The following is a 14,687-nucleotide window of genomic DNA, read 5'->3' as shown; positions in this document are numbered from 1 at the left end:
CCCTTTACATGTAAGAGTAATGATTTGCTCACGAGCCTATTTGTTCAATGTTCTACTTTGACTAATATAATCAGCTACTTTATTAAATTGCAAGACAAATCTAAAGTAGTGATTGCAACAATTTTGGTGCTACTTTATTAAATTGCAAGACAAAGCTAAAGTCGTGATTGCAACAATTTTAGTAGACACTTATTAAAATGAAAAAGTCAAGGAAAATCCATAAAGGGGGACACGAGGATCTTACAAAGGTTAATTATACTTCACAACCAATCTTGCATTATAAAGAAGACAAGCCTGTTGGCCTTGATGAATTGGCTATAAAAAGGGTGTGTAAAGATGGTGGACCAAGAGCTTAATACAATCCAATATTCACAAATGTGCATTCTGAAGATGTTATCACAAACATGGTTAAAGACCAATCTCTTATTAACTTAATCATCAACCTTCATGAGGGACCAAATATAGTTTCAAGGTGGTACATGATGTCACATTGACCACATTTTCTAACCTTAATCATCTATACTATTAGTTAAGGAGAGGTGGGGGGCGGGTGCCATGTGGTAGCCCCCACCTCCCCCACAAAAGAAAAAGAGAACGTGGAAGCGAGTGCCACGCGTCCAGCACCCGCCCCCCACGAAAATCGCGCCCGCGGGCGAGTCTAGGCGCGAGCGTCTAGTCAACCTTTATAGGGACTGAAAACATTATACAGTTTCAAGGTGGTAAAATGATGCCACATGGGCCACATTTTCTAAAGCGTGTGTAGAATGGTGGTGGTCGTAACAGGGACGTTCACCACTATCAAAGCTAAGCCATACTGGACGTTGCGCTGCCATAGCCTTGTTCTCCATCGAGCTCGATCAGCGGGGAAGCCTCCCTTTTCCGCTCGCAACGGCCTTTTACAAGCCTTTCCCGTCGCAAAGCTTCATTCGGGCCCCCGCCATAGCCTCTCACCTGCCATCAACACCATGGACTGTTCTGTGAAGCAGAAAGAAGAGGCGAGGTTCGGATCATGGAAGTCTCCCCTTACAGCAGACCTCGTCGCCTCCTCTGGCAAGAAGCTCGGAGGTATCGCTGTGGATGGCAAAGGTTCCCTCATTTTACTTGAAGGACGTCCTACAGAGGCCGGGTATTTTGTTCTTACTTGTTGTGCGTCTCTCGATCTTCTCTCGAATGAAAATTTACATACCACAAGGGCGAGCGATTGTCATAAGTTACTCCGTTCGTTTCCATGTTTTTTTAAAAGAAATAAATACGTGAAGCTATCATGTTGCTCGCCGACATCCTTTCCAGTCTGGTGCTAGTCTTCAACTGCCATGCTTGGACTTCAGATTATGCTTGCAAGTGTTCAATGCTCGGATGTCAGATTATGCTTGCAAGTGTTCCAAATTTCAGCAGGAGCAACGAGGCGGTTTTTAGACTATAATGACCCATTTGTGAGTCCAGGTCAATTTCTTTCGTTCGTTTACTCCTCCGTGCTTGATTACAAAACGATTTATTTTATTCCTAGTAACATTGGATTTGCTGTTACTAAGCAAATCACATTACAAGCATAGCATCTAAAAACTTAAAGACATAGATAATTATAAACATAAAAGAAATGTCCATAATGAAGGATTGCAAACCATAGCTTTTATAGCTTTCATCACAAGGGAGATTGGGTTCTATTGTGTGTTTTTTCTCTATTCCTTGGGTGTTTTATAAATGTGAATGCATATGCATATCTCATGCGTTTGTACAAAGAAGATATAAAATATTGATTGAATAACGAGGTTATAGTTTGCGAGGTCTCCTAAAGGTTATGGCAGTAGCTATAGAGTTTCCTACAAGGAATGATGGGATTTGGACTATTATTTGTAGCTTCATTAAGCAATGCCATTTATGATTTCATTCCTATAAGGAAGAAGATTAAGGCTAAAGTTTTCTTCATTCTTCCATCCACAAATAGGTGGTTAATCCAAAGAGCCAAACTCTGCAATTTTGGATCTTTTGAGATTCTATGTTTCACACCATAAAGCACAATGGGAACAACTTCTATCCTTGGTTGAGTTTGCATTTAACAATACGGTATATAGTTCCACTGGCAAGGTTCCTTTTGAGGTTGTTGAGGTGGAAAGAAAGTTCCACCGATCTTGTATACGCAAGATAAGATTTTCGAGGCTGATCGATATGTGGAAAGCATGGATGTTACTTATCAAAATGTCAAATAAGCACTTCAAAGGTCACAAGAGAAGTAGAAAAGAGTAGTTGATCACCCTATATAGACATACATTAGAATTTGCAAAGGATAATTGAGTATGGTTGCAATTTGAAAAGGTTGGGCTGAAGAAGATAAAAGGCAAAGAGCATTTGTATCGAAAGTTGAATATATGTTATTATAGGCCCTTCCAAGTATTGAAAAAGATTAGTGATGTGGTGTGTAGGCTGAAATCACCTCCACATTGGTAGATACATGATACTTTTTATGTGAGTTTACTGTGGCCTTTCCATGGTGATGTGAGTAACGATATGTCTGTTAAAATTCAACTAGAGGTTGAGGAGTTAGATGAGATTTTGGTACCCGAGTATTTTGGCAAATAAGAAAATGTAGATTAGAGGTGAAATTTCTAGGAGGTACATGATGAAGTTTCAAAATTACTCACCGATGGATATTGAATGGATGGAAGAGGGTGACTTGGCAAACCACTCTTAGTTGTTTTAGCTTTTTTGAGAGGTATTTTAGCTAGAGCTGACTTTAGATTGGGCTCTTTTAGGCTCAATAGAGTGTGAGATTCAAAGCACTGCTCAATGCTCAAGAAGTAGGTAGCACTTCCACTCTTCTAGTGATAGATAGCTCATGTATATGTGATTCTCGGATGTATTTAACATGTGTCCACCAAGATATTGTTTGCTAAGAGTACATTTGCCATGAGGTCAGTGTTCAGTTTACTAGTCATTGTAGTTAATATGTAGATGGATATGGTTTTCACTACAACTTTGAGACTATACATTTGCATCAATTATCAGTGGCTTTTAGCTGAGTTTTATTCGATAGTAGTGTTATGTAATGCCATTGATAGTTCAACCATGGTTTATATTCAGTTTATGCTTTACTACGTTGCTTGGCTAGATCACTTTTGGTTTAGAATTAATGGATGCATCCCATGTGGTTTTGACAACAGTTATGATTCATTATCGATCAGTTTTGGGTTAATTATGTTGGTTGGAAATTTCAGCATGTAGCAAGCATAGTTGAATGATAGTAGCTGAAGTTCTTTGACTATGATGTCTATGCTTTTTTCAAATTAGAGCTTTAATTGTGTCACATTGTAGCGCAATCAAGGTTGATTGCAAGGATTTAAAGGGGGAGGTTTGTCATGCGAACGCGTATTTTTAATGCTTAGGTTTGGTATACCGGTGTCAGGGATTGGAAAGAGGTCTAGGCGTAAATCCGTTGGGGATCAAAGAAAAGAGAAGACAAATGGAAGAAAGAAATACTAGAACAAGAACTCTTGGATATAGTGTAGAACACAAGAGACAGATAGACCTAACAAGCAATTGTATTACTCTTCTACACAATTGCAATAAGTTCCTTCAAGCTGAATACTTTGTGTCTAAGATGATAGCTTAGGCAAACACTATCTGAGATGATAGCTTTGCATCACTCTTTCAGCTTCGAAGAAATTACCATAGCAAACACAAAGGAAACACTGTAGAATACTCTATCAAGATAGCTCGGATATGCATAAAATAATCCAGAATCACTTCAGCACTCTTTCTTTGGTAAACTGTGTGAGATCTCTTCAATTACAGCCATGCAAGCACTTTCAATTCTCACCTACAGCAATAGGTAAAGATATCTTCAGATTTGTCTCCAAAATAACCTCTTACAAGTAGACCTTTTTGGCCTAAAGGCACTCATGAAGAGGTAGAATCACTTGTCTTTTACTTCATCCCTGTTAATTACAGTAGTAGATCACTTGTTTATTCACTCATACTTGTAACAATGGCTCAGATCTCTATTTATAACCATTTATAGCAGCTCAGGCCGGCTTTTCATTGTTGCTTTTTATGCTTTTTGCCTTCCAAACCCTCGTTGTTTGCTTTTCTTGTATTACTTTTTTCTCTATCTAGCTACAATTTGTTTTGACCATAACTTTTGTATACGAACTCAGAATATAGTCATTATGGTACTCAAGTTGAAGCTAACACACTTGGTCGAGAAGCCAACATGAGCACTGTTGTGAAAATCCCTTTAGAATAGCCGAAAATGCCATGTGTCACTTTTTGATATTTTTTGGCTTGAAAGGTTATGCCACTAAAAATAAGGCTTGGTACATTGGTAATGGTCTCTAGTAATTTCATTTTGGTCACTTATATATCCGGTATATGAACTGGTACTTTACACCATATCATACACAGACTTACTCTTGATAGGTTACATAAATCACTGAATAACTCATCCCATAGGTACACATTGAAATCTTGTAACATTAAAGAACCTATTTGTTTTCACATTTAAGACTTGTAGTATCTTGATGTCCATCCCCTCTAAACCTGCACATCCTTTGCATGTGCCACTTTACTCTTCTGTAGGTTCGAGGTCTTCATCATGTTTCATAAATTCTCAATTTGAATATCTTAATTCTTTTAACCTTCACCATTTTATCCTTTGTTTGTACTTTGTCTCAACTCTGGCTTCAGCCCTATTTTTCCCATATGACTCTTCATGCATCATAAATTCAAAACATATCCAAATAATGGACCTGTATAATGGTAGACCCAATACTTTACTTTGTTTTTAGCGTAGCTGAAATCTTTGCAACTGTATCTATAAAAGATACCCCATCATATAATCTTGTAATCCTCTCATTATCATGAAGTAAATCCTGTTCTTTCATACTCTTTTTTACCTTGTAAACATACCGTCTAGAAGCTTTGTTTAACTCTTTAATCCTTTGGAATCTCACTGAACTTGCTATTGAGAATCCTATGAAGCCTAAATTAAAACCATCTTCACCTACAATAATAGGCAAGAGCTTTATCCTCTTAGTAGCGTTGTAGTTTCGCATCACAACAATACAATAATAGGCGAGAGCTTTATCCTCTCAGTACCGCTATAGTTTTGCATTACAACAATACTTGTTGAAAACCGGGCTCTCAAAACTCTTTGACATTGGAAGGCAGTTGGTAATCTCTCAATGTATCCCTATTTCTTACATGATTGACATAGGCTATTATAAATTGCACTGCTCTTTTGTTGTCTTTGCACTTGATTCTTGCATAGGTAGAACCATCATCCAAGACTTTAGTTTCCATTCGTGCTATAGTAATAAATAGCTGCCCTAAGATCAATAGGTATGATGAAGAATCTTGTGCATAGGCTGTACATCTCTTGTATTTTTATTGTATATCAGTCTTCTTTGCAACACTGTTCACGTTAGTGCTGTCTATAATATAAGCTCTTTTGCTTTTTCATAAGTAGCCTCTGCATTTACATCATCTTTAAAAAGCAACTATATGCCTTATAATAGTGTTTTTTATTCACTTTTTATCATAGCGTGAGTTGATTTGCCCACAAACTTTCTTTTTTAAAAATAATGTCTATGATTTTTTCATGGAACACTCTCTTTTTGCTATTCCAAGGATTTCACCCAATAGCGTGAGTTGATTTGCCCACAAACTTTCTTTTTTAAAAATAATGTTTTTTCATGGAACACTCTCTTTTTGCTATTCCAAGGATTTCACCCAATCTTAACTTGACTTTGCTGTTTAGAATCCTCTCTTCCAAAACTTTAAGATCTGTGGCCGTCTCTATGTCAGAGAGCAGGTTGTGTGGTTGCTTTCCCTTTGGCTTTTATTATTTCTTTTCTTTTTGCTCTTTGTTTTTGTGTATATTTTCTATGTTCTGCTCTGGACTAGATCTAGAAGGAAGTGTAGACTACTCAAGCTTTGTCCTGCTATCCCCTCTAGTAACCCTCTTTGAGGTCCCTAGGTTTCCATCATCTCTTTTTCTTTTATTTTCCACTATTACATCTGTATTTTGTTGCTTTACCAAATAAGCATAAATAGAATAGGAATCCATAGCTAAAGCCCACCTAGTCTTCTCTCTAATACTCTAACTTGCATCATTTAGCTTTGTCTTTGGCCCTTTACCCTTACCTATAGACTGCATGGCATGGGTCCATAACTTTATTTTCTTACTTGCACTAGAAACTGGAGATCTCTCTATTTGCAGCCTATAGGTAGTAGTATTTGGGGCTGTAACACGTTCCGTACTACAAGATCTTCATGAATCTTTTGTAGACCTCCCTTCCTAAAGTTTGTAGAAAGGGGCATACTAGTTTCATTGGCATGAATCTTCCCATCCTTTCAAAGAATCAAATTCTTTGTTAAAGCATCTCAGTATGAATTGCAATCTTTGTGGCCATGCTCTGTATTGTCACACCATATGCAACGGTGGACAAAATCTTCCCTAGGCAGGATCTTCGTTAGAAGCTTTCCCTAACTCTTGAAGCTTGGCAAGCTTGATTTGTAAATCCCATATATTTTTGATAAGTTACATCCATGGTGCTATCTTTTGAAGAATCTACAGAAGGCATGGGAGGTGGTTGTCTAATCATTGGCTTTGATACTTGTGTGGACTAAACGGGTATAGGCCTAGGCATGGCCAACAACTCTCTTCTTTTCTATCGCTTTACCGGTTTTGATACACCATTGTGCATGTCTTTGCATTCAATCTTTATGCCCTGTGCTATAGTATCATCCTAACATCTTCTCTAGCTCTAGCTGTAGTGGAGGGTCCGCAACCTGTAAAAACAAAATAACTTTCTCTGTAAGCAAAGATAATTGCTCTTACATTGTCCAATTGATCAAACTTCATTTCAAACTTTCTTTGTAGCTCTGGAGCAGAGAGGCCTTTTGCGAGTTTATGAATCCACTGCAGAAAAGTCCGCTTGGTTACTTGGTCTCTGCATCCTCTATGAAATACTCCTCTTTTAGGGCTGTCTTGAAACCAACCCATATATTTCCATAATCTGCGTAGATAGACTCTATGCGGCTCTTGATTTGATAAAAAAACAGCCCTGGTAAAATATCTTGGTATATCATTTATTGGTACACTGGCCAAGCTCTATCTTCTTTGCATAGAAGTGAAGGAACTTGGAAATATTTCTCTCGTCCGACTTCTTCATCTTTGCAATCACTTCTTGTAGAGCCTTGCTAACAGGCTCTTCATGTTTAATCAATTCATAAGTCCTCATGAAATCTTTGATATCTGTTATCCTGACAATAACTTCAACTTCAACTGGTTCCCCCATCTTATAGACTCTGATGTAAGCTTTTCATGTTGGGTTCACCAAATGTTGGGGGTTATAAAGGTCTAGGCCTAATTCCACTGAGGATCAAAGAAAAGAGAAGATAGATGGAAGAAAGAAGTACTCGAATAAGAACTCTTTGATATACTATAGAACACAAGAAACAAATAGACCCAACAAGCAATTGTATTACTTTGTTGCACATCCCTTCAAGCTGAGTACTCTATGCCTAAGATGATAGCTTAGGTAAACTCTATTTGAGATGATAACTCAGCACTACTCTTTCTGCCCAGAAGAAATTACCATAGCAAACACAAAGAGAGCACTTGGAAATACTGTAGAATACTATACCAAAAGAGCTTGGATATACATAAAACAACCTCGAACCACTTCATCCGTCTTTCTTTGGTAAAACCGTGTGAGTACTCTTCAATTACAGCCACACAAACACATTCAGCTCTCACCTATAGTAGTAGGTAAAGATATCTTCAAATCTGTCCCAAAAATAACCTCTTACAAGCACGTCTTTTTGGGCTAAAGGCACCCATAGGTAAAATCACTTGTCTTTTACTTCAGCCCCACTAATTACAGCAATAGGTCACTTGTTTATTTTCTCGGGCTTGTAACAATGGCTCAAATCTCTATTTATAACCATTTATAGCAGTTCAAGCCTGCTTTACATTGTTGCTTTTTATGCTTTCTCAATGGAGGGCAGCATATCTATTCATAGAAAGTTTGGGCCCTCCCAAGTGGGTTTGTGCTTATGGGATACAGACACACTCTAGGAATGCATTTCTTTTAAATAAACAAGGTTTCTTCCTTAATGAGGCATGTTTTGGGGCTGTTTAAGTGAAGCTAATGTATTTTTAACTCAACAACCCCTCTTAGGCCCAACAATGGTACCACGAGAAATAGGCCAGCCAAGCCCTTTTTTTTCCTCTTTATCTTTTATCTCTAGGCGTCCCATCCCAAAGCAGCTAGAGCATCAGACAAAGGGTGCACGTTGGGTGCTTAGTGGCCTACTAAGACTATAGAGGTGATGGCTATCTTACCAAGGAAGCCTAAGTGATCACCCTAGAGAGGCTAGGGTATTGGACAAAGGGCACACGATGGCTGCCCAATGGCCTACCAAGTCCTGCAAAGGCGCATGGAATCAGCCATGGACTTTTTGTTTTTGTTTTTTTTTTTGTTTTTTTGAGGGCTTTGTAGTTTTAATAGATTTAACATTAAGTGAGGGTCTCAAATTAGTTTTCGTTCTATTGAGTATCAATGCTCCAAATGGGAGAGTGAGAAGGGATGGTCAGACCCAAGACCTTCACAAAACAAGCATACTATCCCTACCATTATTGGGTATCGGTGAAGAAGGAGAATGGCTAAGGTGTGGGTGACACTGTGAAGAAAACTGCTAGGGTTTATATTGAGAAAACACAGTGTACGACCACACGAAGAGAGTATGAAAGCAACGACACACATCCCTACGTCTCTAGCCCAGGAAGGACCAAAGCAAATGTGACATTAATGTGATATTTAATGTGACATTAAGGTCACAAACATTGAATGTGACATTAAAGTGACATTTAATGTGACATTAAGGTAAATCAAGGGGAACATGTACGAGGATGACCGTCCGGGCTCTTGGGCGCCCTAACGGGGTTTAGGGGAGCCTAGAACCAAAGAGAGTCTAGGAATAGTAGGACTCACCAAGGTTTGACGGCTGGCAATCGGATTAGGATGGGTCTGGCCAGCAATAAACTAGGCAAGGCTGGGAGGTGAAGGGATCGCTCGTGCTCATTTCCTCTGACTGTTTTCCTTTGGCTTCATGGTCTTCTTGAGAGCCGTCTTGCAATCCGTCTTACATTGGTATCAGAGCCGACGGATCTAGTCTTGTGGATCTGTGAAGTTTTTCGACGAGAAGGCAAAGTCGACGGGTCCCGTTAAGCTATTCGTTTCAGTCGACGGGTCCCGTTAAGCTATTAGTTTCTGGCACCTGGTGACACGTCATATAAAATTTGACGTGACGATTAACTGCACTAGGTCACTTATCTTATGGCGGGGGAGCTATTTTCTATATGGAATGTCGTATGCTGGATCGCGCGCCGAATCCTGGCTCGCGCCCGTCTTTAAACGCATCAACGGACCACACGCCTTGTTCCCCTTTCCGCAGGCTGGCCCTTCAGTTACGTGAAACTGAAGCTATTTTTCTGGTCCCTTTGTGACCAGCCGACACAGCACACCATCTTTATCTGTCCGGTATTCTCCCAGCTGAGCAGAGAACAAGTTCAGGAAAGGTGCATTGATGGCCTACGTGATCATTAAGAAGGAGGCTGAATACTAGTCGTTTCTGCAAAGAAGCTCCATTTCCTGCGTGACCGACTTTGTTCGGAAGATAAAATTTGTTCCTTACTCTTCGGGTTTATTTATAAACCAGCAACAGCTGCCTGCCATTAAAACCAGGGAAGTACCTTACTTTGTATGCAAATTTCTTATTTTTGCTTTCCAATTCCAGTATATTAATGGCAGAAAAAGGAAAAGAGAGAGTAATGGAAGGTTCTAGTTCTGGGGACTACCCTATGGTAGATCCCCATGAACCAGAGATGCAAGAAGAACAGTGGGAAGAATTTTTTGCTACACGAGAACAATTTGATGATCTTACTGCTCGTGTATAGGCTCAAGGGGTTCAAATGGAATTTTTAACTCAAACACTCACTGCAATAAAATCTCAATTAACTTTATTATTAGAAAGAGATAAAAATAAGATAGAAACCTCGGATGTCCCATCTTCATCGAAAGATTTAGATGTGACTATGCGAGATCCTAAGGAACCCCACCATAAGTTGAGGGATAATCCAGTTCTAAAGGATATGAAACCCCCTTAGTTTTACGGGGAGGAAAAAGATAGAAATAAAGATACAATCTTTAATTTCCTCCAAAAATGGAAAGATTTACATAGACTTAAAAATACCCCACCACATCTCCAAGCACTGGAGGCTAGTTTAACTTTGGGACCTAAAGCATATAAGTGGTGGCGAACTTTAAAGGAGGCAAATAAAATACCTGAAACTTGGGCTCAATTTGAATCCGTCTTTTTGAAAGAATTCCTTCTTGAAAATGAAACGGAAAGAAATTGGGAAGATTGGGATTATGTCAGACAAAAGGGAAGACCCCTGTTGACATATTTGGAGGAATATCGTGAGATAATCCTCAAATTGGAAGGAATAGATGAATTTCAAAAGACAAGAGGATTCATTAGGGGACTAGATAAAGCCTGTAAAAAGGAAGTAAAAAGGAGTTCACCTAAGACGCTGGAAGAGGCAATTAAATTTGCATTAATTAATGAAAATAGTATGCGTCCAGGTACACTCACTAGTCTCATTGATACGGAGCCCAAGTCTAAGGAATTGGAAACCTCAAAATTTGTGGGCAAATTTAAAAGGAAAATGCAAATTTTAAAAGGTAAAAAACAACCTTTTGAAAAGAAACAATATGTGAGGCCAAAGTTAAGTCGTGGAGGTACTAGGACACGTAAGCCTTGTCCAAATGTCAGTTTGGACACAACATAATGACGAGAGGGTCCATTAGGTAATGCCATGGAGGCAAACCATGGTAGCAACGATTGATCCACACTTGGGAGAGCCTAGGGGGAATACCCAGGCTGCAATGATCCCGAAAGTGTGTGAGAAAAAGGTGGAAGACCACCTGACTGAGGAAGAGATGAGGCTCTAACGACCGTGCCTAAGTTTCAGGAACCCCTTGGTGTGGTGAATGAAAACACACGTGATCCTACATGAGATGCAACATGCGGTGCACTTAATGGAGGTTGAAAGGATGTGGCAACGGAATAAGAGGATGGGATAGGAGGTAGATTAAATGGATTTGTGATAGGTGTAGATGTGGGAAATAATGTGGGTTCCTTTTGTCCATTAAATGCATTAAATTGAAACGATGATGATGAAGATGCACCTACTTTATTTTGACATTTGAAAACAAAATTGTTTGAAGGAAAAGAAGGGGAAGAAGTACTCAAAGTTTCTTTTTTCAACTACTTATGTAGTCTTGAGTTCATAAAGAAATATTTGTCTTTCTCATTACTCATAAACTAAAAATTGTTTTGTATACGTCCTTCATCATGAAAATCATCCATACCAATAGGAGAAGGGGAATTATCATTAACAGAATGTGAAATGGTAGAGATACATGGCACCAGAGAGAATAAGTATGAAGGCAATGAAGTGTACTCCATGTCAGTTTCCACTTGTAGAGGGCTAGTCCTAAGTGGAGATTCTGCCCTTCTTGCATGGTCAATAGATCGGTGCATTGAATCTAAAGGGTGAAATTCAGACTTACCTTCTATTTGCTGTTGGGCTCTATATCAAAATGAGATCGTACTTAGTTGCAGTGATCTCATTAGATCGTGGAACTGCATGGTAGTCCAATGTCTGGCCATGTCGGGAGCTTGTTAAGCAAGCTATGAGGTCCACTTTGACTCGTTTTTCGATCGATTTAACTCGGATGTGAGAAGTGGTGCGGAAGTAGTGTTTGAAGTCATCTGCCCCTCTATTGTTCTTGCTTCTTGTGTGGAGCTTTCAAATCAAGGCCTAGGTTTCTCTCAAAGAACTCGGCTTTGATACCGTGTTAAGAGATACCCTAATACAGAAACATAAATAACACCGTACAACAAAGCACAAACTGATAGAAGAACACAGTTAGGGTTAGGGTAACTCAGAGACAATGAACATAGAGAATGAATGAAGTGATATGACTAGTGAATATACAGTGCTCATGCAGCAACACACTATGCAATGAATGAATATTGAACCATGAACTCCTATATCTCAAGGATAAGGGCAGGGGTAATGAGTTGGAGAGTGTGTTGTACTCCAAACAGATCCCGCATCGTAGCAAGGCAGTCTTTGAGTGTCAAACAATAGTAAACATAGCCTATGTGTGGCTAAACTTAATTCCTCCGCGAACGGGGTGTGGGCAGTAAGTTGAAAACAACTGAAACGTGCAAAAACGAGATTAAGACTGAATGGAGGGCAGCATACCTATTTATAGAAAGTTTGGGCCCTCCCAAGTGGGTTTGTGCTTATCGAATACAGACACTCTCTAGGAATGCATTTCTTTTAAATAAACAAGTTTTCTAAGTTCTTCTGTAATGAAGCATGTTTTGGGGCTATTTAAGTGAAGCTAATGCATTTTTAGCTCAACAATCAGCACATCCTCTACTCTCATAGAGACCTATGTGGCTCTCCTTGGAACCACGATGCCCCAACTTTGTATTGACTAGGTTCATAATCCATTGTTCACCAATACATATGCAAACACTAGTGTGTATCGTTGTGGCTCCCATAGTTGCGCCAGTAGGTGTGGCTCTATGCTAGCAGTCACTTCCCTTAGCATCGGGATATCCTCTTTGTAGAGAGGAGGTGCTCTTGCAACATGAGAAAGTCCATTGATAAGTCCTATCTCATGAGGCTTTGACCCTACTTGAAATGTTGGCCTCTGAAGCCTCATACATTCCATGTATCTAGGGCTATGAAATCTTTGGCTCCTAAGTGGCAGGAGGAGTATTTGTAGAGGCTGTAGAAGGCTGAGGTGGTGCCGCATTGGCTGCTGGTTTGAGGTCTCTAAGGTCTCTAACCAGTCTCCATTGTTCCTTTGCTGGTCTCTACGGCTTTGGGTCTCTCTGCTTCTACTAGTCCCATGTCTGCATGCTCTCACTAGTGCTGGCGTTGTCTCTTCTATCTCGCATTACATCATCTTTGATGTTTTGTCTTGCTTCTTCTTCACAGCTTAAGTTAGCCGCCTCCCTCGTCCTTGTAAGAGACTTGCTGCTATCGTGATAGGGAGCATTCCATTACTAAGTGTCCAGTCATCTTGTAGGCGAAAGATTGGCCAGGGAGTCTTGTATATGACACTGGCTGCATGAGAAAACCCTTGTGGACAGAAGGTATTGTGATGGTCTGGGGGAGGATGTGTAAAGACATTGTGGGCACAAAGACTCTGATAGATGGGTCATGGGAGCTCTGGCATTTTAGTTTGCATGTCCTGAGTTTTGTGAGCATTTTCAGCATTCCCTAGCTTGGACCACTCTGTCAGACATTGTCCCCCTGATTTTTTGCCACATCAGCTGTATTATTTTCTGCATTTTTTATGCAGCTGACTGCATTTAATGGCCAGCTGGCAGCTGGTTGGCCAGTATCAGGTCAGCCAGTTTTGGTCATTTTCTGCTATTTATAGCAGGCTGACTGGCTGGGGCAGATCACATCTTTTTCAGGCTGCTCCTCTGACTACAGGCACACTCCTCCATCTCTGGTGCTGCTGCTGCCGTCATCATTTCAGACCAGATTTGGTGCCCTCACGGACGCCTCAGGCTGCGTGCAGGGATGGATCAGTCCATCTGTTTTGTATTCAGCATTTATTTCAGTCAGTGCAGATTTCTTTCTTCCTTCATCTTCTTGTTGTCTTCTTTGTGTTCAAGTTCCTTCTTCCGTTGGGTACTCTCATGAGGTATCATCGCCGAATGAGAGATCACGGAGGAGTTTTTCATTGCAAAGACCACCTCGAATTGCCTGGCACAATTCCCCAGATTTGCGTTTGCTGCAAACGCAGCCTTCCAAAGTTATGCAAGTGCTCTCCCTTGCTTCCAGACCACTTTGATGCCCAAGCGATTGCCCTCCAAGCCAAGTGACATCGTTTGGCAACAAAGCGTAGATTTTTCTGCCTTTTGCCGTCTAGTGTCTGCTCTTGATTGTAGGCGACTGCTTTGATTGTAGGTGGCTGCTCTTGGACCCAAGCGACACCATCTGGGTTCAGGGGACAGCTGATTTCTCTTGTTTTCTTGCTATCTGCTCGTCAAACACAGTTTTCGGGGTATTTGTAGGTTCTTGAGGATGTCTCAACACCAATTTTTTGGCTTTACTAACTCAGAGGATGAGGCCTCTTATCATTCGTTTAAGTGATGGCGAGATTATCTATGTAGAGTCTTTGCTCAAAGCATCACTGTCCTCCTCCCTCCATGTTTCTCATAAGGCGTGGTCTACCGGCCTGAAGATGCCTTATATGACGCCCATTGTATAGGTGCTTGTGCTTCCTTCTTAGCCCAAAGAAGACAAATTGGATGGTTCCAACTATTCTTTGTGGTTGTGTAAGGTGGGGTGTATTCTTGATATCTTTGACCTTCGGGAGTTTATTTATCTCCATGTTTCCCAGCCCATGGAGGACTACCCTACCCTTGGATCATCGATGGATTGTGTAGCCCTTTGGGATCAGCTTAGATTTAAAGCCCGCTCCTTCTTGTCAAGATATGCTAGGTTTTGCACTGAGGAAACACACCATGTACGACCAAGAATCAAACACAAAGACTCAGACAGAGACAAGGAAAACTCAAATGCA

General features: G+C 40.3%; 1 protein-coding gene across 1 annotated transcript in view; it reads left to right on the top strand.

Moving 5' to 3' along the window:
* Positions 1-716: 716 nt before the first annotated feature.
* Positions 717-14,687, top strand: part of LOC148027204 (alpha/beta-Hydrolases superfamily protein) — a 171,701-nt gene continuing 157,730 nt past the window's right edge. Inside the window, exon 1 of the mRNA XM_087691744.1 lies at positions 717-1,126. Within this exon, the coding sequence (XP_087547870.1) occupies positions 765-1,126 (362 nt within the window). The 5' untranslated portion in view covers positions 717-764. The remainder of the gene's footprint in view (positions 1,127-14,687) is intronic.

This window comes from Lygodium microphyllum, chromosome 13 (assembly GCF_053477565.2).
Source record: "Lygodium microphyllum isolate KBCC chromosome 13, Lygodium_microphyllum_v1.1.10, whole genome shotgun sequence".
Lineage (NCBI taxonomy): Eukaryota > Viridiplantae > Streptophyta > Polypodiopsida > Schizaeales > Lygodiaceae > Lygodium > Lygodium microphyllum.
Note: the sequence above shows the minus strand (reverse complement) of the source record. Positions and strands in the feature narration are given on the sequence as shown.